Source organism: Eleutherodactylus coqui, chromosome 2 (assembly GCF_035609145.1).
Source record: "Eleutherodactylus coqui strain aEleCoq1 chromosome 2, aEleCoq1.hap1, whole genome shotgun sequence".
NCBI lineage: Eukaryota > Metazoa > Chordata > Amphibia > Anura > Eleutherodactylidae > Eleutherodactylus > Eleutherodactylus coqui.
This window is the reverse complement of record NC_089838.1, coordinates 266739665-266766630: the sequence shown is the minus strand read 5'-3', so window position 1 is coordinate 266766630 and position 26966 is coordinate 266739665. Positions and strand designations below refer to the sequence as shown.

The 26966-nt window shown below is 44.9% G+C and overlaps 1 protein-coding gene across 2 annotated transcripts in view; it reads left to right on the top strand.

Annotated features, from left to right (window-relative positions):
• The window catches only part of GOLM2 (golgi membrane protein 2), a 50253-nt gene extending 24980 nt beyond the window's left edge, over positions 1 to 25273 (top strand). The window contains exons 3-10 of one of the 2 annotated variants that reach the window (XM_066592978.1): positions 689 to 791; positions 872 to 956; positions 4923 to 5058; positions 6411 to 6491; positions 6574 to 6669; positions 7927 to 8058; positions 17860 to 18027; positions 23091 to 25273. In XM_066592978.1, the coding sequence (XP_066449075.1) occupies positions 689 to 791; positions 872 to 956; positions 4923 to 5058; positions 6411 to 6491; positions 6574 to 6669; positions 7927 to 8058; positions 17860 to 18027; positions 23091 to 23158 (869 nt within the window). In that variant the 3' untranslated portion in view covers positions 23159 to 25273. The remainder of the gene's footprint in view (positions 1 to 688; positions 792 to 871; positions 957 to 4922; positions 5059 to 6410; positions 6492 to 6573; positions 6670 to 7926; positions 8059 to 17859; positions 18028 to 23090) is intronic. The other variant, XM_066592979.1, reaches the window with a different exon arrangement.
• Positions 25274 to 26966: the final 1693 nt, after the last annotated feature.

Sequence of the window (26966 nt, the reverse complement as noted above, 5' to 3'; positions counted from 1 at the left end):
GGGTACTTCTAAGGGTCTGTTCACACCAAACGAATGTTTGAATGAGCGAATGACATCAGCGTTCGCTTGTGCAGTCTGTTTATACAGGCAGGTACATCGTTGGCGAAACGGATCAGTCATTCGCTTTTATGAGTGAGAACGACTGAACGACTAGTCAACGAGCCAATGATTATTTTTATACCTGCACAAAATGAACGACAAGCGAAAAGTGAACGCTTATCCTTCGTCTGGTCGCTGGCGTGGGTTCACACCACACGATTATCGTTCACTCGTTTGAACGATAATCGTTCTGTCTAAAATGGGCTTTAGAAGTTGTCAGACGCCATTCAACGCCACCCCCCACATAGATGGATCAAATAACGTTATCTTGGCTTCTGTGTAATCCAGTAGTTTCAGACTAATGGAAATCTACCCCGTAAAAATGCACAAAAAATTAGTTTCATCATTAACTTAGAATTTCATGTAGGTCGGCGTGGAAATTCATTTAGGATTTTTGCAACAATTAGAATTTAACTTCCATCAGGAATTTCCCCACCTATAGCAAAATATGACCTAATTGGATCATGCATGCATACTTGGCATTAAATAACTGACCAGATCGGTCCTCCTATTGGCTGGCACTGTTCTCTAACCGCTGCAATATCTTCTCGCTATACCCTCCCAGTATAATCTGTTCCTTCTCTTACAGAACAGTTGCATGAGCTTCGTCAAGAGTTTCTGCCACAAGAGGATCAGCTGCATGAGTACCGGACCAATAACACCCTGCTACAGAAGGCACTGAAGGAAGAGAGGTTGGGGCCAAGCCTTATGTAATGGTTAGAGGGTAACCTGTACATTAACTAGTCCACTAACTCTCTGATACTCGTATTAGTCAACAGTGCGCAAAGCAGCTGGCGGATCAGAAGCGGGAATTCGAAGAGAGCATAAAGAAACTCCAGAACGCCGACAAAGACAAGGTGGGCGGATTGTGATAAAATTAGATGTAGGCTGTCATGTGCTATTCTTTTTTTTTTTTTTTTTTTTTTTTCTTTCCTTTTCTAGGATATCAAGTTATTTTGGGTAAAGATTTGGTTAGAAAATTATTAAAGATCTCCTTTCACTGGGTTCATCTTGCCCCTAACCCAGAACAGATATGCACAGTGCCCGCATGTGAGTGTTAGGCTGAAACGCTGCGGCGCTTCAGAATAAACGCACCTTGAAGTTTGCCTGTTTGACTCTGGAACGGAGCTCTAGAGTGAAAGAGGTGAGCCGTGCGGGCCTCAGCCAGCTTGCAGCATGTTGACTGACAGCTCTGTCCCTATACACAAGCGGGGAGAGCTCTGTGTCTTACAACTTTCACTCTAGAGCTCCGTTCTTGAGTCAAACAGGCAGACTTCAAGGTCACACCATTCACTCTAGAGCTCCGTCCTTGAGTCAAACAGGCAGACTTCAAGGTCACACCGTTCACTCTAGAGCTCTATTCCCAAGTCAAACAGGCAAACTTCAAGCATAACGCTTGCATGCAGGCACTGCGCATATGTGTCCTGGTTTCATGTTGCTTGTGGTTCAGGATGAATCTGGTGACAGGTTCTCTTTTTAACAGCATAAGGAAAAGCGATCCAAAACCAAGTCGGCTGCTTCAACCAAAACCTCCTCTTTATCATTCCAAGGTTAAAAAATGGACAGATATCACGCTGAACGCGTTTCGGCTAAGCAAATAGCCTTTCTCAACAGCTGTTTAGCCGAAACGCGTTCAGAGGGATTTCCTTGGATCTCTTTTCCTTATGCCTTTAACACCACTTGGAGCTAGCGGATTACCAGGTCAGAGCTCCAACCTCTCCTCGCATACCGCTGGGACACGGCTTCAGTAGGTGAGCCATATACACATTATATTGTTTTTCTTTTTAACATCTGATATATTGATAGTACAGTAGCTAAAGTGAGTGTGTAATGGTGACAGCCCTGTTCATACTCCCTATAATGCCATATGGATGTCCTAAAAGGTGCCCCCTCCCCTCTGTAAGTGCGGCTCCTCTTCTAGCCGACTGAAGCCGTCAGTGTATTACATGCGAATAGCTGTCACGTATTGCTACATTACATTTCCTTGTCCAGTGGATGCTGCAGGGTAAACTACTGACTGGCAGTGGCTTTCCCAAGCAAAATCTACTCCTATATAACAGCGGTTACTTGTGGGGAGACAACCCATTTAACCCCTCCATTACATGTGACATACATTTATGTTACAGAAGAGCGTACACAGCGGGTGTCAGGTGTATGGCAACTAACACCCTGCAGCCACGGAAATAATTCCGATCCTGGCTGTTTAAGCCACTTGCTATTGACCATTGCATCTTAAGCGGTTACACAGGAGGTGGGGGCTCCTGCTGTCACCTGGTAGCAAGTCAATACCCATACACAGTGTGATCGTGGAGTGAAGAGGCATTGTCATGATGGCCGGGGGAGGGGGGCGCCTAGTTCTGCAAGCTTAGCATTCAGGGATGTACTAACGACCACTTGTCCGTGAGTGAGTTACATGTTCCGCCCCTGATCACATCAACATTTTGACCAACTCCAACCATCATCAGGGAGTTACATGTGGTTACAAGTACCAGAAACACTGGTATTATAAATCATACTAACAACTAGTTTGTGGGTTTTTTTTTTTTTTTAATTGACGAGAGGGCAGTAAGCTGCTATCTAATGAATCATCACCTCCTGCGGTTTTGCTGCTGTTTTAAGCTGCCACGTTTGGGGTCCACCTGAAGGTCTGGTATAAAAGTCGGACCCCCGACTATTAGTTCCTTGACTTGAAAACTGTCAGTGAACAGGAGTTTTGTACAAATGTCCTAGTTACGCGTTTGTACAACTTGCCTGTTTTTCATAGTGGAAGAGAGTTAACCCTTTCCAATCCATTGCCTGACATCTGAAGACATTATGATTTAAAGCTGTACAGCTCTGATGCTGGAAGACGTCCGTCGGGGTTCTCTTACTGTAGATTGCCAGCCTCTTTGCTGTCGGAGCCTATCCAACAGGTCACCTCATGCAGTACTGGCTTTAGCCAGCAGATAGCACCATTGTTTAATGGCAGAAAAAGAGTAAGCCCCCTAGGAAAACCAGGATACAAATTGGATTGGGAAGGGTTAAGGCCCTTTTAGATGAAACAAAAATCGTTCAAACAAGCGAAAGCAAACAAATTGAGTGTTAAACACAACCAACAACCGAAAGATGAATGATAATCGTTCATTTTTGGTTTGTCATTCTTTTTAAAATCATCGTTGGTTCATTCACTTATCGTTCAGTTTAAACAGCGGTCGTTCAATTCCTCTCATTTACTTAAAACAGCAAATGTGAAAGACTGAACGATTTCTCATTTGAACGAACCAACGATGTATCTGCCTGTATCAACGGGCTGCCCGAGTGAACTTTGATGTCATTCGCTCCTTTCTTTATGGTGTTAGTTACAAGAACGAATGGCATTATGAATAAGGATGTTGTCTCATCAGATGAACGGTTGTCCATGTAGTACATGGATGGCTTGCATCTGACGGAACAGGAGCAGTTCTTACCGGGTTGGCTAACAGTACTGGGGCCAAAGTGCGGGACCACCATCTCTGATGTCTCTATGCCCTAATAGGACATATTATTTTTAATAAGTGTGTTTATTTTATATTAAAGCCTATTACTAAGGTTCAGTCAGCCGATCTATTCTCTAATGGTCTTGATATTGTGTTAGGAACAGTCCAGACCCACAGGCATGTCTTCAATAAGCAAACCATCATGGCACTTCTGGGGACCTTCAGGTTGTCATGACCTCAGACAGCAACCCTGTAATCTTATCACGGCATGTCCCATCAGGACATTTAAATGGCTCTGTCAGAACTGACTGTGGCAATTAATGTGTTAATAGCCACAATCGGCCGATACCCACCGTGTAAGGATCTGATTCGGCTCCTGAGCCCGCTGCATATGCTGTGGGTGGCTGTAGATGTCCTAATTGCATGGGGCACATACAGTTCTAATAGTAATCTTTATTTGTATTGCGCCAACTTTTTCTGCAGCGCTTTCAAGATGGGGGAACACAAACGAGGTATTTGGAAAGAGACTGGGTGGGGGTGATACAGGAGGAACAGGGGCATGGGGAACACAAAACAGTATGAAAATTACATGTAGTATTTAATAGGAAACAAAACGGGGGGGTGTGATATGGAAATACAGGGGCAAAAGATGTATACGATAGGCAAAGTGGATGATGTGGGGAGTCATAGGGAGGGGCAGTGGGGCATGTTGTGGAGGGGTGCGGGCTGGGGGATTGGATCAGGAGATTTGGTATGCCTCCCTGGAGAGGTGCATTTTTAAGGCACATTCGAAGTTCTGTGCGTCGGGGATTGTCTGGATGTTTTGGGGTAGAGCATTCCAGAGGACCGGTGCTGCTCTAGAGAGGTCCTGGGGGTGAGCATGTGATGTTCGTATTAGAGGGGTGTTTAGTCTGACTGTTAGCGGATTAGAGTGTGCCGGCTGGGTGGTGTACAGACAGGAGGGAAGCGATGTACGGTGGCGCGGCGCTGTGGAGAGCCTTGTGGGTGAGAGTGATGAGTTCAAATTTAGTTCTGTAGTATATGGGTGGCCAGTGCAGTGACTGGCATAATGCGATGGTATCTCAGAAGCGGCTGGATAGGAGGGAGAGCCTGGTGCGGGGAGGGCCACTGAGCAGTGAGTTACAGTAATCGAGTCAGGAATGGAGGAAGGCGGAAACAAAGGTCTTTAACGTGTCTGGTGAAAAATGGCTGGATTTGAGCAATAGTACAGTTAAGATTGATATAGTCATGTGTGACAGGAAGGGGTTAAGTTAAAATGTTTGAATGTGACATAATTTCATCTATAAGGAAGGGTCGATGAGGAAGTACCACATCACTTTCGGCTAAACTTTGTATCCTTTCCTATAGGAGGAGGCAGAGAAGTCACCAAGCGATGTGACAGCAGGGGAAACTGGACCCGAGAACAAGATGCACACAATCGCTACCGTAGCCAAAGAGGAACGTGTGGAAGAGCCTTCAAGTAACCGCCTTCATCTTGAGAGGGGTAAAAACATTAAAACTAACCATTGGCCAGGTCCTCCAGAGTGAAAGAGGCCTTTAAATTCAAGAAAAAAGGATCAGGGAAGGACCCCATTAATAAGGACCCATTATGAACTGAAAATTTCCTAATATGATATCTGAAATGAGTTGTTAAACCAGATGATACTTTCAAAAAATCTTTAATGAAGTCTGTCGGCACATTAGGAGATGCTAAACCAGCCCCACTTTTAGATAGCCGTTGGGAAAGGAAGTCTCTTCAGACCTTTCTCCCTCCTGACAGTGTGACCATTACCAAGAAATTGCGTGTTGCATGCAAATAAGCAATAAATGGCCCGGGACTGCTCTCGTTCACACTGGTCTGGGTTTCTGCACGAAGTCCTCCTCAACGGCTTCCCTTGTCTTGATAGTTTTACAGCTACAGCTTTCTTCAGCTTCTTACACCATGCCTTTGTATGCGCCATGCCTTTCCTACGTTGGGCATTGGCCTCATTGGCATCCTGCACATGCAATGCTCTTTGCATGGACGGAGCTGAAGAAATGTTTACTGCTTTGTGGAATGTTGTGCATGTTCTGCAGAGAAAACTGCAACTTCATGATGGTAACCATAACTGTGAAGAAAGGTATGCCAACACTTGACTCTATAGTGGCTATCTAAGGGGGTGACTTCTGTAGTGGCTTATATGATGGCTGTAAAAAATGGTTTGAAGGTTATTTCTATAAGAATGTACTGCCCTAAGGCTAGGTTCACACAGGGCGGATTTGCCGCAGCAGATCCGCCTGCGGCAAAACCGCCTGCGGCAAAACCGCCCGTGGCCGCTAATCTCGGGATTAGCCAGCCATGTGGATGAGATTTCTCAGAAATCTTGTCCACACGGGACGGCTAATCCGCTGCGGTAAATCCGGTTGAAGCTGCGGCCGCTGCAGCCGCGGTTTCCGAAGATTGAGCATGTCTGTTTATCTTTTCTTTTTTGTTTATTTATGTCACGGCCACGCTCTCCTCTATGGGAGAGCCGGCCGCAACAGAAAACCAAGCTTAAATCGCGGCGGTTCTCCTGGCGGAAATCTCACGGTTTTTGCTGCGGCCAAACCGCAAGATTTCCGACGGGAATCCGCCCTGTGTGAACCCAGCCTTAACCTTACAGAAAGGAGGGATGAGGATGATCTCTAATGGCACAACAGAACAACACTCTGCAGTCCTCTGCTTTGCATTGCTACAAGAAAATTGTATGGGTTATTTTATTTCTCCGTGGCATAATCAATGTCCCTTTTAATATATATATACAACTTGCATTTAAGAAATGATCTAATAAGGCTGCAGAAAGCAGTAAAATTATGATTTGGAACATTACATCGTAGATGCTGCCAAAGCTGGAGGGGATGCAGGAATGCCAGAAATAGAAGACAGCGAGCCAGCGAAACCCGACGCGGTGCCCACTGGTGAGGCTGAACACAACGTAATGGGAGTTGTCCGTCTATTCTCTGTTGTACAGTTCTTGATTAACGTGTGTCTCTTGTGTAGCCGAGAAGAAAGTAGACTTCGGCGTCCTGGCAAATGAAATTGGAGAATCTGAGAAACAACCTTCTTTGCAACCAGACTCTAATGCAAATGCCCAAGGTAGGTGATTTTTCTTTTGAGTCTTGGTACCAGCGGCATGTGCTGAGATTAGTATGGCTAGCTTTCTTGCATAGAAAGCCTCTGTCTGTATGGCCGTTGTAGAAGAGCTGCCCTCACAGACAGTGTTATGCTGCTAACAAATAGCGGCTCGGGCGCATTTGCACCATCCATGGATTACGTGGTCGGCCGTTCATCTAGATGTGGTACTGCATTTTTCCTCTTGGCAGCTTTAAGCAAAAAAGAAAGGACGTTCTATTAAAGAAAACTGTACATTTTGGGTGAAAGCATGGTGGGTTTCTAGTTCAAAACTGCGGACAGTAAATTATACGGTGAAGGGACACTTTCATCTTGCAGAATATATTTATAATCTGATAGTAAATATCGAATGCAGAATTCATAAATGAGGCGTAAAGATCAGTTTTGTAGAGGTCCATCTTCACGCAGGAACTTGTCAGGCACTTGCTTTAGGAAGCGAGAATATCATAAAGCCGATCAAGAGGTTTTACTGTTTCTATAGTCTTGTTACCTTAGTGATTTTGCCATAAGAAATCGTTCACATGGCGTAATCTATGTAAAAAAAAACAAAAAACTAATGCAGATCTGGCACCTAAACTATTGCAGAAATCTGAAGCGGACTCTTGGTTTTTTTTAGGGGGCTTACTCTTTTTCTGCTGTTATAAAACGGCGCTATATGCTGGCTAAAGCCAGTACTGCATGGGGTGACAGATTGGATAGGCTCTGACAGCAGAGAGGCTGGCAATATACAGTAAGAGAACCCCAACGGACGTCTTCCAACATCAAAGCTGTACAGCCTTAAATCATAATGTCTTCAGACGGCAGACAGTGGATTGGAAAGGGTGAAAGCGTGGCTCTCCCGACAGATCTAGTTTAGGAAATACTTGCATTCCTTATGAAAACCATTCCGGATCTTCTCTCCTTATAATGCTGCACTTTGCTGTTCCTCTGTTATTCCTCATGAAAACGTGCGACTAAATGGACAGCTGGAAAGGACATTGCCTAATAAGAGCAACCGTAACTCCCAGCAGTCAGTTTATTTAGACAGGAGGAATAACTGAGGAACGACGTAGATAAGAGAAAACTTGGTCCGGAACTATTCCATGGAGAATACAATTACCAACTAAGACCTACGAGGTCCTCTATTAACTCGGCTGTTCACTAATAAACAAATACGTCCGCTATGCCTTCTGGCTAAAGCTACTTTTAAGGGCAACTTTTGTCTTTTCACTTCTGCCTTAGTGAAGTACATTCCTCCTGGTATCAAGAAGGAATCTGCGTCCCCCATTGAAGACAACGCTCTACACTTTGGTCAGCAGCCTCAGAAGCAAATCCAGAAAGAGGCAAAGGCCGTGATGTTCCCGAATATAAAGAGTGAGTATGAGACTTTTTATCTGTTGTGGGAAAACTTCATTGCTAACAGTCCCATTTAGTATTACTTAGCAGTTTGGTGTTTTATGATTGCCGTTTTTCAGCACTGGCACCCTGGCAAGCACAATATTTCCTTTTCTTTATAGTAGGTACATAACATACGGATACGATCAGACAGTGAAAGACTACGGTATTAATTTTACTGGAGACCTAACACGTAATGGCAGAAGGATGTGCTGCCATCTAGTGGTCGGATCTGGTATCACAACTAATATAAACATGTATTTCACCCACTCATGAAACTATCTTTTCACGGGTTTCTGTTGTGTATAATTATACAGATGTGTTTTAACCTTTTAGATGGGTTGGTCTTAATTAAATAACATATGGAGATCGCCGGATAAAATTAAAAATGACCAAAAAATATTATGACTTGCATGGCATGTTGAGTTGTCCTTTCACAGAAGTCTATTCTGCTCCATTTGAGTCCTATCCATTTTCAATGAAGCTTAGGGACAAACAATATGGCCATCATTATGCCAGTAGCTGTGAGTGGTGTAATAGCCGCTACATTGGTTGTCATCCAGCTTTCCCCAAAACTGATATTCTAGAGAAGTGTCTACATTTGTGTGACAGAGCAGAAGAATGTTTAGTCTTTTATGACATTTATGTCCAGCGGTTCCATTATAAATGTCGGAGGAAAAAAAACACAGCACGTTGTATCCCCTAAAGTGATGGAAACTGGGCGGAGACAGTATGGCCGGAGGCTTCTGGCAGGCGCCGCTGGTTTCCGTCTTTTGGAATGTGGTTTTTATTTTAACTATTCTGTTCCATGGGGGGAATGAAAATATAAATGGAAATGTGAACAAAACCATAGCACTGCTTATTTAGTTCTGAGATGCACTATTTAAAGGGACTTCCTGGATCTGATTGGCTTTTTATACTTTAATTTCTAGCACATTTATTTAAACGTTTGTCTTTTTTAAACCATTAGTGGCTGCAGTTAAGGGGCCTTATTCTCATTCATGCGCCTTCTTACGGCGCTGCATCAGAAGCCTGGCTTGGGTCTCCTGTGCCGGGGGAAGCAGGTGCTCGGCTATTGAGTGACAGACTAGCACTTGCTCAATTAGCAGCGAAAAGGCTGATTCCCCCCGCTGTTTTAAAGGGGTTGTCCCGTGAAAGCAAGTGGGTCTTTACACTTCTGTATGGCCATATTAATGCACTTTGTAATATACATCGTGCATTAAATATGAGCCATACAGAAGTTATTCACTTACCTGCTCCGTTGCTAGCGTCCACGTCGCCATGGTGCCGTCTAATTCTGATGTCTTCTTGCTTTTTTAGACGCACTTGCGCTGTGCGGTCTTCTCCCCTTCTGCTCGGTCCGGGCATGAGCGGTGTTCTGGCTCCACCCCCTTCTACGTGGCATCACGTAGCTCCGCCCCGTCACATGTGCCGATTCCAGCCAATCAGGAGGCTGGAATCGGCAATGGAACGCACAGAGCCCATGGTGCACCATGGGAGAAGACCCGCGGTGCACCATGGGAGAAAACCGCAGTGCATCCCTGGGAAAGGACCGGCGGCCATCTTAGGGAGAAGATTTTTTAAAGTCCTTATTTCGTCAGATCGGTAAGTAGCAAGCGGTTTAAAAACCGCTTTAATTTGCTATTTTATGCCAGGAGGGTGACAGGGGGAATGGGGTAAGGTAAAATTTTGAGGTTTGCCGCGAGACAACCCCTTTAACACTTTACATGCGACAGTCAATTCTAGCGAAGCATGTAAAGGACTGACTGGGTTACTATAACACTTAGATGTTTGAATATGGCCTCCGGGTCTGCCAGCTATGGTTGCCTATGAGGCTTAGCCTGAGCCTCATAGGAAATATACTGCTATACTGAAACCTAAAAAAATCCCTATATAAACGGCATGCCCTATATGGCATCGTGATGACAGAGGATAATCTTATTACTTATTCTGCATCCAAAATGCCAAAAAAATGAAATCCAAGAAATAAATGGCAGACCCCCCCCCCCCCCAAGTTTATCTAAAAAAATTACGTTTATACAATATATTATATGTGCCCAAAAACTTGTCTTGTGAAAGACAAAAACAAGCCCCCTCGTGGCTATGTCAATGGAGAAATTGAAAAGTTATGGCTCAAGGAGTGAGACTGTATGTAAAAGCAAAACAAAAAAACTGAAATATTAGTCATTAAGGTGAAAACAGGCTTCGGTACTGAGGGGGTAAAGAGTTTTTCCATGACTCACAATTTGCCAAACAACCTCTTTGTCCTCTCTGGTTGCTGCTGACCAGGACATGTGACTGCTGCAGCCAATCACAGGTTAGAAAGTCACTGCTGAGGCTAGTGATTGGCTGTAGTAGTCACATGTCCTGGTCAGCAGTGACAAAGGATAAAGTGATGGTCAAGCAATTTTATATTATGGGAAAACCTCTAACAATGTAATGTTGTTGGAAATGTAGTCTCATTCGCCATCTCAGGACTTCCCTCAATGAACCAAAGAGGTTACATGATGTATATTATGTATAGTCATTGTCCAAAAAAATCCCTCCCTGTTTGGAAGGAGTCGTCAGAATTAAATGAAACTTTGTATATGTGATTGTAACATTGGCGATAAATCTGGCGACCGGACAGTCACTGAAGTGTGTCAGTCTTGTGGAGACATTCCAGTGACCCCCTTGTGTGTGCGGCCGAGCATTATCCTGCCGCTATGGGAGGAACACATGTGGCTGCAGGATGTCCTGAACATATCGCTGAGCTGTCATTGTCCCTCCTACCACTACTAGGGGTGACCGACTGTCACATGCGATGGCCCCCGAGACCATCACACCAGCAGGGGGCAGTGTGTCGCTCCACAGCAAAGGGCAGGATTGAGGCGCTCAGCACTAGATCTTCAGACATGAACACTGCCATCGTCCGTGCCCAAACTAAACCTGGATCCATCCCTGAAGACAACCCAGTCCCACTCCGTAGCAGTCCAGTTTCATTGTTCACAAAACCACTGCAAACAGAGGTGACGGTGGGTGTCAAAAGCACCTGTAACAATGCCATCATCTGTCTCTGGATCCTGGACAACGAAATAGTTGGAGCTGCTCGGACTGCCATATGAAATGCCAGTTTTAATAAAATACCTACTTGAAAAATTTGGCGCATCTAACTCTGGCATCTTTCACATTAAGGCTACCTACACACGGGTGAGTGCAATATGGGGTCGTGAAACTGTGCCCGATAGCTCGTTCGTGAATGTGTGATTTTTAATTTTCTTTCTAACTGGCAGATGCAAGGTGTTTTTCAAGCAAATTCTGTTACGCCTGAGTAGAGTATCAGAAGTGTTTCCCAGTGATTTCAGTGGGAAACCTTGCATCGCGCTCCCATGCGAGAGCAATGCAATGCATTAAAGGTTCCATTGAAATCAATGGGCGATGCATTTCAAAGAGATGGGACATGCCAGGAAAAACATTACTCATGTATATGACTCCATTCAAATGAATAGGGTTCATATATACCCAAGGTTCGTGTGTCTCACAACCCACAAATCTTGCACTAGTTTTATGGCCTAAGGCCTCATGTCCACAGGGAAAATCAGGCCCGCCGCGGATTCTTCATGCAGAATCCCGCAGCGGGTCCCTCCTTTCCTGCAGACATGAGGCTAAAAAGTAAGCATTACTTACTGGTCCGGACACAGTGGATCCTCTTTCTTCAGCCCGACAGATGTGCTCGGCACGCCAGCAGCGTCCCACGCGCATGCGCCGTGCACTTCACTTCTTTTTTTTTTTTGAACTCCTGCTCTCCCACGCCAGAGAGCAGGAATTCAGCTGTGGGTGTGCCGCGGATCCAGGCGGCTTCCATAGGCTTCAAGAGAAGCCTGCGGGAACCCGCACTAAAATGGAGCATGCTGCGGGTGTTTTCCCGCACACAATCCGCGCCTCAGGGGAAAATGACATCCGCAGGTATTTAATTACCTGCGGGTGTCCAATGCATCCCTATGGGGCGCGGATCACACGTGCGGGTGACCCGCTGCGGATCTGTCCCCGTGGACATGAGGCCTAAGCGGTGCATGCCTCTTATTAAATTTGGTACACCCTTCGCTACCCAAGTGTCAGAAGATGAAATCTAGCTGTGTGTTGTTTTTTTTTTTTTGTTTTTTTTTTTATGTCTCATAACAATGCAGTAATTTACCAAAACAAAGAAGAATGGGTGTACTATATGTGATGGAATCTTATAAGCATTTCTGGGTTGAAAAGGATGGGGGGGGGGGGGGGGTTGCCTGCCAATTTTTGCATATTACAACTGCTAGGTATATGGTCAAAAAGCCAAAGTAAGGCCGCCCGCAGACGGCCGGGTCGGATCCGGCAGCGAGAATTCTCGCCAAGGGACCCGACCCGAGCGCCTGCAGAGAGCAGCGCGTACTCACCCGCGCCCCGCAGCTCCGGATCTTTCATGTGCCAGCTGCCGGGCAGCCGGTGCATGCGCAGACCAAAGCCGGCAGTGGGTAAGTGAACATGCAGTGGTTTGTTTGCCGCACAAGATTTCGCGCGGCCAAACCGCGGCCGTCTGCATAGAATTGCGTTTGTTAACGCAATCCTTTGCAGGCTTCCAGCGGCGGAAATTCTGCCCGTCTGCATGTGGCCCTAAACTTATTTTATGATATGAAGTTTAGTAAAGATTCATGTAGTTACGGAATCTAGTGGGCACTAGTTTGCAGTATGTCTTGTCCTTTGCCTCCTATTGTGGAATATAGATGTCACAGAGCAATTTTTGCTCCAGTAGACTCAACCTCCCCAAATACTTCTGCTTTTTAGATTAGATAAACCTCCTCTTAATTATGTGGGCATCAATCAGATTACAGTTAATTGCTCTCTTATAAACCCTGGATTGTGACCAATTTAACATTGCGCTTCTGCCTGTTTTACAATTTCTAACCTGCCAGTGAGTGGCTGACCCTTTTTGGTCTTTCACTTTCCTACCAAAACTAACTGGACACCTGAGCAAGAATAAAAAGTAGTATTTCTTTCCATATGGTAATACTTAGTGAGGATCCTTTTGGCCCTAATGACATCGGATACTCTCTGTGACATACTTTTTAACTAACATCTGATGTACTTCAGTTGGTATTTCCCTCCATTCATCCTGCAAATGTCTGGCGAGTTCTGTCAAAGAAGGATTCCGTTCATATTTCCTGATCCCAACTTTCTAGTTTATCCCAAAGATATTCATTAGAGTTGAGGTGGGGATTGTGCAGCCAGTTCAGTTGTGGAACATCCATATCCTCAAACCAGCATTGAATTTGTGACAAGGCATGTTGTCTTGTTGGAAGTATTGCTAACCACTTCTAGAGTATTGTCATGTTGACGGCAGCACCTTAAGGTAAAAAGCCTCATTTGGTGCAGAGTATTAAGGAAGCGGAAATGCAGTCCTAAGCTCTCGCTCACGACCTGAATGTTGCGAGTTCAATCCCGCATGTCGGCTCAAGGTTGACTCAGCCTTCCATCCTTCCGAAGTCGGTAAAATGAGAACCCAGCTTGATGGGGGGTAATAAATAAATGACCTGATAGTGCTGCGAAATAAGTTAGCACTATACAAATCACAAGGTTTTTTAATTTATTTTTTAAAAACCTGTGTGTTCATGGTTTTTGTCAGTACATCCATACCAGGTGAAACCCCTCAAGACCAGAACTGAACCTTTGCTACAAGGGGTTTTCCGGGTACAAAATGAAAATGCTGAAATCTAGGAAGGACAGCTAGGCACAGCCTCGTGTGGCACAGAGTGTAAGCTCTCGCCTACAACCTGAAGGTTGCAAGTTCGATCCCCACATGCGTCAGAACCCAGCTGAATTACCTGAAAGCGCTGCGTAATAAGTTGGCGCTATACAAATACCAAGATTTTTTTTTTTTTTTAGGTAGCAGCAACCTGTACCTTTTTTTTTTTTTTTTTTTTTCTGCTGCTCTGGACGCTCTTCTTCATCCCGTGCAGCCAGTGATCGGCCGCTGTGTCTTCATATAGAGTACAAGAGGGGCCTGGACGCCTTTTTTGATAGATACAATATTACATATTATAATCATTAATAACTTCAAAAGGGTTGTTGATCCGGGGATTATTCCAATTGCCAAATTGGACTTGGGAAAGATATTCTATTCCCCCCCCCCCCCCCCCTCCTCCCTCTAAATGGGGAAAATTGGATTTTACCTCATCAGGGATTTTTTGTGTCTTCCTCTGGATCAACATTTGGGTGTAAGAGGCTGAACTGGATGAGCATGTTTTTTTTCCAGCCTAACCTACTATATTACTATGTTACTTCTGCAGTAAACACAACAGACTGTTACCTATAACTTCCAGATTACCGGCCAGCGCTGTAGCTCCGCTTACAGGTCCTACAACTTACCAGCACCAACCTCTGGCACTCTGAACTGCACATGAGCAGTGCAGTGCTTCCACCCCTCTCCTCCCATCATGCACTGCTCACATGATGTTAAAGGCTATGGATAGGGTTAGACCTAGCAAATGTGGACAAGATGTTAGAGGAAGTGGAGATATTTTTCAGGCGAAGAGTTGAGCGTGACTCGTCACTCCATAGAACTTCTTGAATTGCTCCACTGTCTAATAACAATGCTCCATCCATAATTGTAGACGGGTCCAGACAGAACCTGCTAGATGTTTGCAGGATGAATGGAGCTGGCCAATCGCATTTCTGGAAGAAAGCAGCCATGTTTACTTAACCTGATTTGGAGCCACTGATCCTATAACTACTATATTCTGAGCCGTTCTATCACCTGTCAGCATCAGTATATATCTCATTACTAATACGCAGGGCTGGAACAAGTGCGGTGCAGCAGTTGGGATCCCAATAAGGCCCTGGATCCTGTAGAGGGGGGAGGAACGTGTGATATTTGGGGCTCTAGTTAAGCCCTCTATTGGGAGTGATTTTCTTAAATGATTGGACTGGGGTAAGATCAGATTGCCGGCTGCGGGTGTTGCCAGCAGGGTACAGGGGACCTTTTTGACACGCTGTGTTCTGTGAATGGCAGGTCTCAGGGTTTGTCTTGGTCTAGACGCTTAGGCAAACTAGGTATCGTTTACATGGCGCCAGCAGCAGGGAAATTGATATGTTTGTGGTCCAGTAGGTTTACAATTGGAATCGCATCTTCTGCTTGTGAAGAGGATATTCTGGTACTAAGGCCTCCAGCTCAGTAGCATTGTCATCTGTGCCGTACATAAATGGCTGCCGCAGACGGCATACAGACCCATATTCAATGAAGCTGCAAATTACAGTTTTTTTCCCACGCAGACATGGACTGCACGACAAAACTCATTGCATTTCTGTAGCGAGGACAAAAATTAGGACATGTCAATCCAAGTATCGGACAGCACACGGACCGGTGTGTACTACAAGTCACCCGCACCTCTCAGGCGCAACTCGCATGTACGGCAAGTGTCAGTAGCCTAACCCTTGTATTGGCTTATATATGAGCTCATGATACAAAGTGGCTCCAATGTAGATCTTCTCTGCTAGGTCTCCATGTAGCGGCCGCCGTCTGTGCATATCCATGCCATTTTCATACTGACTGCTTAAAGATTGGCTGTTGATTGAAAAAAGGTTTTGCAGTTTTCAAAGGGGATTTTATTATTGCTGACCTATCTTTGACAGGGTTCGGTGCTCAGAATCACAGTTGATATGTCAGCTGTCGTTACGGACAGTCGGAAGCGGATAGCGCCGTCCGTAGTACAGTGACCCTTGTTGGTATTGCAAACCCCGCTCACAATGAATTTAATGGACGGAGCTTTCTACTTCCAGCTCTGTAATCACAGCGGGTTTGATATCCGCTGATTCTGAGCAACTATTAGGCTGGGTTCGCACGGGGCGGATTTGCCACGGAAATTCTGTGCGGCATTTCGCCGCGGCAAATCCGCATGCGGCCGCTAATCCCGGGATTAGCCAGCCATGAGGACGAGATTTCTCAGAAATCTCGTCCACACGGGATGGCAAATCCGCAGCGGCGCGGATTTGCCAGCCGCAGCATGTTCGCTTTTTTTTTTTTTTTTTTTCCCCCGCTGCGGCCGTGCTTTCCTCTATGGGAGTGCCGGCCGCAGAGGAAGAGCGAGCGGCCGGGCCACTTCAAAGCCGCCGCGGGTTTTGCAGCGGCGGTTCTCCCGGCAGAAATCTCGCGTTTTTTTGCTGCGGCCAAACCGCAAGATTTCCGCCGAGAATCCAGCCTTAATGACCTGTCCTCAGGATAAGTCCTCAATTGTAAAGTCCCAGAAGCCCCATTTTTAACAGTGACTTCTTAACACTAGAACTGCTGCTTATTGTATTTTTATTACTGTAATGCCTTTAATCTGCTGGAGTCATAAATGTTTCCCACAGCGGTTCTAGTTTTAAATGGTCAATTTGGAAATTGCGTGGACTTGCATAACTGTGGTCACAGCGACTGCTGCGTGGCACGCTACCCTAGAGGTGCCCACACGCCTTCAGTACCATCAGACAAACCTTTGTTCACGCAACTCCCCCATACATATGAACACTTGGTTCGGCCTAGTGTTCCTTTCACGTGGAGAAAGCTGCAGCTGGGTTCACACAGGGCGGATTTGCTGCGGAAATTCCGTCCGGAATTTGGCCTCGGCAAATCCACCCGCTTCCGCTAATCACGGGATTGGCCAGCCATGTGGACGAGATTTCTCAGAAATCTCATCCACACGGGATGGCGAATCCGCCACGGCACTGCAGCGCGGATTCGGCGGCCGTAGCATGTTCATTTCTGCCAGGAATCCGGCATGTGAGAACCCAGCCTTAAGGTTTATCACCAGAGTGACAAAATCGAATGTTGAAATTCAATGTGCCCAATCCTTCTGATACCATCTGTTGGGGGCAAAGTCAAGAGTCCCCATGCACATACTGCTGAAATCAGTGAGGTCGGACAACTGCTGTTTAATGCATCTAGACAACTTGCTATCCGTGCACGATCCCCTTGTTAAAAGTCTTGTACAGCTGTGATCTACTGATGGCATATCCTCAGGATAAACCATCAATAGTAGATTGGTTAGGGTCTGCCACCTGGGATCATCGCTGATTGGCTGTTTGCTGGGATGGTGCACTCATGCACTGAGCTGATTTCTGCAGGAAGCAAACTGCTCCGTTACCACTGCAGTGGCCAGACTTAGTATTACAGGCAAAGTTCCCATTGAAGTGAATGGCTGCAATACTAACCCTGGCCATTGCAATGATAATGGGGCTGTCTATGTCCTGCAGAAATCAGCTCGGTGTACAAGGGCAATAGCCTTGCAAATAGCTGATTGGCAGAGGTCCTGAGGATAGGTCATTTTAGTTTATAACCGTACAACCCCTGTAATGTACTATGCATGTGCCATTTATGCAGAATTTGCGCATGTACTCCATTTAGAGTCCCCACCATCTATAAATACTGCTGATGTCGGCATAAAGTTAGTATTTTTTTACAAGACCCCTTTTTGTGTAATTCGTACTTCTGTATGTGTCCTATTTGACATAACTGCACTGAATTTGAGTTGCTGCTTCCTATTACGGACATGGTCCCCTCCTTTTACAGACCATTCGCTCTTTCTGATATGAAGAGGTACTATGGATCTCCTGTTCTTGACTTTGCCGGCTCATTTCGAGGTCTCGGTATTGCCTTGTGTAGTGATCTTCAGATGACCCGGTCTTTGGTTATAAAAGTCCTGTCCTATCTATACTGATGTTTCCTAATTTTTCTCACATTTTCCTTCCTTCTCTCCTATCCCTTTCTGCTCCTTCCCACTCCCGACTTCCCAGGTCGGTTTTTTGATGAGAATGAGTCCCCTGTAGATGCTCAACATGGTTCTAAAGTGGCAGATTATAACGGGGATGATGGTAACGTGGGTGAGTACGAGGCAGACAAGCAGGCAGAGCTGGCCTACAATGAGGAAGAGGATGGTGATGGGGGAGAAGAAGATGTACAAGGTGAGCGTGGGCTCTGCCTGCGTCAAATTATCCCCATGTTGTTCACAATCCGGCTCTGGATTATCCAAGTCACGTCATTCCAGGCTGCTGTTTATAAGCATTTCACGGCAATGGCTTTCAATACATTTATTGCTGGAGACATTAGATGACTGCTACATTCTGCATGCCCGATTTCTGTGCATGAATCCTCCACTGCAGGCTTCCTAAGGTGTGATGCTCTGTACATTTAGTATTAGACTGCATGCTAATCCTATATATGTCACATTTCACTCACTGGCACCTGTCATGGATTTGTATGTAGGGCTCACCTGGTTTGTGGGGTGGCATTAAATTCATCTTTCTTTGCATTCATTCTAAACAGCCTGGATTATTTGTTGCTAATCATGTTACATTGTGTCGCTCACACTTGCTGTGTTTCAACTTGCCCTAGTCTTAAAGAGTATGTACATAGTCAGAAGGCCAGCAACTATTTGCAGGGAATACAGGGTTGGACAAAGTAATATTAACCCTTTCCAATCCAATTTCCCTGCGACCCGCACACTGCCCAGCTCTTATTTATTTTGGGTGCCATACAAAGGCATCCTATAACTGCATACAAAGTGTATAGCACATGTTCCTAACAGTATGCAGGACAGAGCTCCAATATCAGAGGCTGTTCTGTATATGTATGTTACAGTATGCAGGATAGCTCTCCATCAGAGGTATGCAAGGAAATCTGAATGTCGGACAAGGTCAGATACTGGATTGGAAAGGGTTAAAGTTTAGGCCCCTTTAGATTACTCCAGAAAGAAGTTGAACTTCTCAGTGGCCCAGTAATCCATAGGAAACAACCCCCCCCCCCCCCCAAATCGCCATAAGCATTTGTATTATGCATTGACTACAAGGGATTTGTCCAACCCAGATGGTATATCGAATACTGCATATATTTGCATGTGTTAAGTTGACTACTGCTGATTGTATTCTAGCTCTTAAAGGGTTTGTCTGTTTTACATCAGGGTCCCATATATCAGCAGCTAAATCCTCCCTGCTGCACCTACCCCATTGGTTAGGGTGCTTTTACACGGAGCGATTAGTGTTCAGACTCCAGCGAGAATCTGAACGGTTATCATTCAGTGTAGATGTATGCAGCGACTGAACAACAAACGAGAAGTCGGTCATTTCTCGCTCTGCGTTCAGTTTCTGCAAAAACTGAACGACGTATCGTTCCGACAGCCTGTCCCATGTAAAAGCAGCATCAGAGTCCTGAAACATGAGCAAAGGGAGAGCAGTAACCAGATTTGCTCCGTTTAGAACAACCACTTTATTGGGAACCCCGGCCCTTTCAGGTTTGGAGCTTCCCTATAAGGAAATTAGACTGGTGACCCCAGAATGCAGCATAAAATCAAGAAAGCAAATTTTCCACAGATCATTAAAATGGAAAAATTGAGCAAACTCCCAACGAGACATGGTCATCGGTGCTAGACTAGCTGGGGCCAAAATTTGTCAAAAACTGCCAACCTTGTGTGGTTTTCTTGTGCAAAGAAGATGGTGTGAGCAATGAAAAACATCCAATAAAAAGGAGATCCTGTGGATCTAAACTATTAACTAAGTTTGAAAGGGGTCAGAGGAGGATGTCAGTAATTGATATGACAAACTGGGTGTACAGTCAAGCAGATTGCAGTTGAACACAATGCTGGTGCTCAATTAATGTGCCGCAACGCATAACCCGTTGTTCCTTGGCACACATGGGCTAGCACACACGTGGGCAAAAGTACATAAAACTTGGATCACTGAGCAGTGGAAAAACATCACCTGGCCAGATTTATTTGGATTTTCTTTGCACCATGCTGATGGAAGAGCCAGATTTTGGTGTAGACTACGTAAATCAATGGACCCTTCCTGTCTGATGTTAACAGTACAGACTGGTGGACAAGGTGGAATAAGGGTGTGGGGAATGTCTTCAATGGTCCTTTTGATACCCATGCATGTGTATTTGGACAGTAGCTAGTAGTACCCAAGTTCTTTAGGCCAAGAAGGTTCAACATGCTACTTGATGGGTATCTCTAATGTGGTCATTCAGTGTAATTTTTCAATATAGTTAAAGGCCCCCTTTGTTAGAGAGTTCTGCTACACCTGCCATGGCTTATTAACCGATGTGAAATCTTCTCTATTGTGGGTAGTTCTAGGTTTCTGGCTTTATTTGGGGAAGGTGAGGGTAATGTAATTGCTCCCAGTGATTAGTCTAAATTAGGTGGAATTGGGTGTCTAGTTCAACAGATTCTGCAAGAGCCCTTCACATCTGAATACCAGGGTAGGTTATAAAGTTTGATTCGCTGGTATCCTACTGGATTTGCCCTAGCTGACTTACAGCCCGGATGGGGCGCCATATTTTGAGGGAACATTATTATATATATATGGAATGAACTAAGACTCGGGTCATTAAAGTTGGGGTTTGTGAACTCCAGTTCTCCTTCTCCCCCAGCAGTACGTGATTTGATGAAATCCCCCTAGAAAGACCACCCATGAGCAATTCATGAGCCACGAATAGTGCTATCACTTGGGCAACACTAAGCATCGCAAATGGGAATGAAACCATTGAAAATCATTGATTTTCATAATTCTGCGTTTTATTACCTCCCCCTCGCATTGTCCAATTTTTATCGCAGGTGTGAAGGCACCCTTAGGCTAATTTCAGACAGGCGAGTGTGATGATCAGGCTGTCAATCACGGCCCAATATCGAGTTCGCCAACATGCGATTTTGCCACAGATGTGAGATGCTTTCATGTCAAAACAGCCTCTCATCACTTCAGGATGAATCTGCATGCACAGGTGCAGTCTTGCAATTGTCAGTGTTACATGCTGTTGAGGCTCATGTAATTGTGATAATTGCTGGACTGCACCAATTCTTGCAGATGCAGCCCGGCAATTGTCAGGAAAATTTGAGCGCTATTAGCGGCTGCCAGCACCCGTGTAATAGCAGCCTAAGGAAAACTGATGTCATCACCTGTTGGGGAAATTTGAGGACTAGAACGGAAAAATAAAGGAGTGATGGTGAATATGGGCATTGCTGTGTAGTGCCTGGTAAAGCATAATTGGCATTTCTGTCTAACCACTAACTGGTTGAGAGGTATTATGGAAAACTGTTCTCTCTCAAATCCATTCCCAGTTTTGGCAAATTTGCCCTATGCCAACTGGCTTTTCTCTCATCTTTCAGCTTGTGCAGACATTTGCACTGTCCTCTAGCGAGAAACTGAACCATAATTATTCAGTGTGAAAAGCCAGAAACAAAGATGGCCACACCAGCTTCTCTGACTGCCTGTTGCGCACTGTACATTAGTCACTATACCCCTGCTTTGATTGAGCAGCTCGGGCCAGTCACATCAGCATGCAGTGTTTAGACTACAGATGCATACTAGTGCAAGGCATGCATTAGGTAGTTAGAGAAGGCCATCAACCATCTTTGTTTTTCCTGGATCGGAGGTTCGCTTTAAGCCCCCTTTTACACAACACAATTATCATGCAAATCCCTAATTAGATGGAGCGGTTTGCAGGATAATTGTGCTGTGTGAATGTATGCAGTGAAAGAATGATCAGCGATCATTGCTGTGAATGGAGGCGAGCGGGCTGGAGTAACCGCTGGCCCACCCTGCCTCTAGTCCTGAGCGATCATCACTGGGAGGGCTGTTGGGCACTGAAGTGTCTGCCAGTTGTCCCATGTAGAAGGGGCTTTAGTCTTTCCCTGGTATGCATGGTGTATTTTATCTTTGAGTGCCTGAACCTGACTGCATATTTGCCTGTAGTGGTCTCTGTGCTTGACGTTTTCTATTAGTAATGGTCAGTACACCTTGATTTTTCACAGCTCTACAGATGTGTTTTGGGGTACAGTTGTTCTGTTTCACTTTCTCAACCATTGTAAGGCTGCTTTCACACCGGTGTTGGGGCTCCGTTCAGGGTTTCCATCTCTCTGCTGCATTTTTGGAGGAGAGAAACTAAAAAAAAAAACTGATCTGTCTTTATTCCTATTGATTTCAATGAGGTTTCAAAAACGGAAAGGCTTCCATTCCGTTAGGTTTCCATTTTTTTTGGACAGAAAGTAACGTTGCAGACTGCTTTCATTCTATCAGGTTTCCTTTTTTCTGGACAGAGAAATAGTGCAAACGGAAGCATATGATAGCATATGTGGCTCATAGGCTGCTATGTGAAAGGGCTTGTGTCGGTTGTCAGATATTTTTTAAATATACCTGCTGACATGTTAAAATAATAAAAGCAGGGGAACTTGTCTGTCCTCTTCCCTGGCAGTTCGGGGTTGCAGCCCCATGGTTGTCCTAGTCTGTGTTTAGGAATGGCTGGGCCCTGATCACCGCGGCCAGTCAGCGGCTGCAGCAGTCGTGATGCCAGGAGAATGGCATGTGCCCTTTTGTGGCCTCTGGCTGCAGCGGCTAGCTGTTCCTAAACAGACTGGGAAGACTGCGGGGCTGCAGCACCAGGAAAGGGATGGGTAAGAGCAGCTGCTTTTGATTTTTACAAATCTGCTTAATTAAAAAATAAATAAAAATAGTCTGACCACTGGACAACTCCTTCCAAGCAAATTCGGTTCGGGAATAATAACAGTAAATTAGCTTAAACATGATCAATGAGAAATATAAAAAATACAGTATATGGGCAGACTAGATACACTCAATAATAGATGTCTCAAGGAGCAAGGTACCAGAAATGATGAATTGGCTGGAAGAAAATGTCCTTCAGAAGCTAATGTTCTCCCGATGGACTGGGTGAGATGGGCCTTGAAGTGTAAGGGAACATCCTGTACCATAGGCAGCTTAAAATGCCACAATTTCTGATCCGCCGAGTACATAAGTCCTGGTTGCCCTTCGTCACTATACATCACCGGTGTTCCTGTCCACCAGTAGGGTTGCCCACTTGCTTCAACGGCTGAAACCTAATTGCATGCCGCTTTGCTGGTACGAGAGATTCCCTTTTAGTATTGTCCTACACACCTGACAAAATAAAGTGTGTTGCATGTGTAGTTTTTGCATTTTTAGTACTTGTTGTTCATTATAATAACTTTTTTATTTGCCCTCAGATGATGAAAATGATGGACAAGTGGATGCAGCCGAATACAGAAAAGATCATTTTGGTGAGACCCTCTAACCTGTGGCCTGAAAAAAACTGAAGAATGGAATCAAATGTGCCAAGTGCTGGGGTCTTTCTCTGGTCTATCATTTGTACTGTAACAGGAGACTGAATGACCAGGAACACATGATGATCATACTGGTGCAGGGAAGGATCAGACCTGCGCTATACTTACCCTTTCTTTGTTGGATGGGGCATTACACGGTTGTAAGTAGGGCTACACCTACAAGGTCCGTCACACAGGCCACTTGTGGCTGTAGAAGTTGAGCTTCCTCATTGATTGATTGACTCTTTTAATCATTTCTTTCCCTTTTGGGCTGTAAATATAAACTTTTTGCTGGAAATTTTTTGTTCTGGGTTCAGTTCCCTACTTAGTCCATAAACAAACTGGACATCGATGACTGTAATGTACATATCTTCCCAGGAACGCCACCTGTAGAGGATCCACTGCACACATGGTTACGTTATTGGATTTGTACGCTCTCGGTACATTTGATACACTATGACCTAATGGATTCTGACTTTCCGATGCAGGCCCCATTTCATGGGATTTCTCTGACCGGTTCTGTGTGAAATTGAAGGACCGTGTCTTAGGAAAATTTCTGAAGAAGGGTCCAATCTTCCTAGTGTAAGCAGTGCCGCCAAGTACCAGTTTCTCTGCAAATATATTTATAAACTTTGTATTTTGTATGTAATATGTGTAAATAGAATCACGCACTGTACTATGTAACACGTATGTAGTCTGAGCAGATCATGCACCTTCAAATTGAGTTCAGATCAGTCATCAAATATTAGGGGTTCTATGGCATCGATGGCGGCTGATTCACCGCAAATGCTCACTTATAGTAATCGGATGATGACGACCGTCTATGTGATTTGGCTATATTAGATAAGAGGTGCTTGTATAGAAAATATTTACCAAGGGCATTATTTGTATTCATCCTAGGGGGTTGGATGGCATAAGCAATTTGGTAACTTTTTTCGGAGGACATCACATACAGCCTTAATTTTACTCCAGCGCATGGATAGTATAGGATAGGATTTAGAAATTTAATACTTAAAATTAAAGAGGGATCAAATTGATGATGTGATTCTGTTCCTCATAGTAGACATATACTATTCTAGTTCTGGAGCCCTGTGCCCAGCTTGCTCTGTTCACATCTTGCAAAATTGCCCACACAGTAAAGGCTCGCTTAGAAAACTTTTATCAGAGCTCCATGTACTCTTCTGTGGTAACTTTCTCCGTAAGCTGGAATGGATCCCAGTGGTTGTCTTCTCTGCTGGCATGTGTTCTGTATGAGTAGTTAATTGGTTTAGTTATGGATCTGCCACCTGTGCTCAGTGGAGCCATCTACTGGGCTGAACTAAGTGAAGAATGAATAACCTGTCGGTTCACTTCAGTGATGTGATTAGTTAAAAAAATGCCTAAAACAAGACACTGAAATATTCAATCGGTTTGCGGCAAATGGATTGTGCAGCAAACGTGTGAGAAACAAGCCCGCATCGAGGTATGTTGGAGCACAAGGACTTTTTTTTTTCTTTTATGCAAATATTGAAGGAAGACTAAATTAACCATCTGCCTTGTTTTCTAGGAGGGTTCGCGACGTACAGCAAACATTCTGTCATATGCAATGACAAAAAAAATAGATAAAAAATGTTCTCCCGTCTGACAATTCTATAACGTATTCATTGGTTTCTAGGAAAGCTGAGTGACAAACATGACTGCCATTCCAGTTACCACAGGGGCTTTCTTCCAGTACATTTTAAGTGGCTAATGTGTCTAGTTAACTACCCTAGTAGAAGCTAGAAGTACAGTAGTTTCACTTGATAAAACTTTCCAGCAACTGCTATAACAAGAGTTGGCTGAATACAATCTGTCACTGGGTTATATCGCTTGGGGTGTGAGTGGACAGGACACTTTTATAACCCATTGCAATACCCACTTTAAATGCAGATTTGTTCATTTAACCACGTCTCCAACTGAAGAAAATGTATAGGTTGTGTTAACACTTGTATATTTGTGCGTGTGAGCCGGGGCCTAGAATGCATTCTACAACTTGCCCTTAAACCAGTGTCCTTTGTCCTACAGTGTGGGAGAGCAACCTGTCTGGGAATAAAGTTAGTAAAAAGGTTCATTCTGTGTGGATTATTCCAGCACATCGCTGCATTTATTTGCTTTACATTTCACTAAAAGCAGAGATGGACTGAGATGTTGGCAATTGCCCAGGGGTATAGAAGGTGTAAGTGACCAATTCCCCCCCCCCCCCTCCTCCTCCACACACACCCCTTACCTCTGTGCATCCACGGGTAAAACGCACATTGACGAGCGTGATATCGGGCCGGGTTTCTCGGCCTGATATCGCACTTGCCCCTGTCAAGGTAGGCTGACAGATGTGTTTTTCATGTAGTAATTCTGTAATCCTTGTATTCCGTACCATTGAGTATTGCTAGTATATCATTATGATGCTACTTCATGAGTGCCAGCACTTGTGTTTCCCAACAATTGCCAGGCTGCACCTGCTCTTGCGAAAACAGCATGCACGCACCAGCTTGACTTTTCAGAAGGCTGTGCATGTACACTCCCATACAGATGACTGGGAATGCGCTTGCACAGCCTTCTAAAAAGAATCAAGCTGGCGTGCACATGCTGACGTTGCCGGGGAACTGGGCGAGTATGAAAAGTCTCTCCCTGGATTCCACATCATCTAAACTTATAAGTCACGGAACTTAGTTCATGGTTCTTATAGTTGATGACAGTTGGTTCCCTTTTTAAAGGAACTCCTTTAACATAGGTCTCATGCACATGCACCTGCCTAATATGGACCTGTAGGCAGTCTGTGTGCTGTTGCCATAAATATGCCATGCAGTACTGCTCAACAAAATTGGAGGTACAGTATGGGCACAGCAAGGCTATGAGTGCAGTCATGGATCCTAAATGTGCAGTAAGGTTCCGGTACACCTTTCTATAGCTGACCGTTATTTCGCCCGACTTCTCTACATGAAGGCATGGTTCAGCCGAGCATTTGTGTTTTCAGTATGCAGAGTGGAGAGAATTGCTGCCCAAATGCTCTAATGGCAGCAGCTTATTTCTAGGGGCAAAAAGTGATTGGGTGTTGAAAGTGAATGTGCTCAACCCTTCTTTACCTGACATTATTGGTGGGAGACCCAGCTAAAATGGGCAGGTTTAGTCAACGTTTACCGAGTGTGTATGGGAAAGCTAAAGGCAAGGGCACACAGTGAGATGTGTCACCTGCAGTGATTTTCAGTGGTGTCGCATTGCAACCTAACATGACCGCCACATAACTGTTGCAGAAACTCTAACTGTGGAATTTTGGTCCCAAGTTGCAGACCACTTTTTCCACCATAGACATCAATGTAAGTTGCATGCGTGTTTTTTTTTTTTTGTTTTTTTTTTAATAATGATAGAGAGATATATAAACAGCCAAATCACAGCTCTGGACTTTTATACAACTTGCTGGCACGTGGCATGAGTAGCCATAGCATTATGGCCCATGTACACGGGATGATTATCCTACAGGAGCACCGGAATTTGAATGATAATCATCCCATGTAAACTCGTGTAGCAACTGAGTAAGAGTTGTTCAGCTATTCAATGTAAACAGCATTCGTGCACTTTTGAATGACTGTCTGTTTACTGTGAATGGAGGCAGGCGATGGAGAATGCTCCCCAACCCACTTCGCCCCCATGCTGGCAGCACTGTGAGCGATGCCAGCGCTACTTGCTCTGGTGTAACGTGAACTGCCGGACATCGTTTGCCCGCCTGCTCATCCCATGTAAATGGGCCTTTAGGGAGGGGCGTACCTA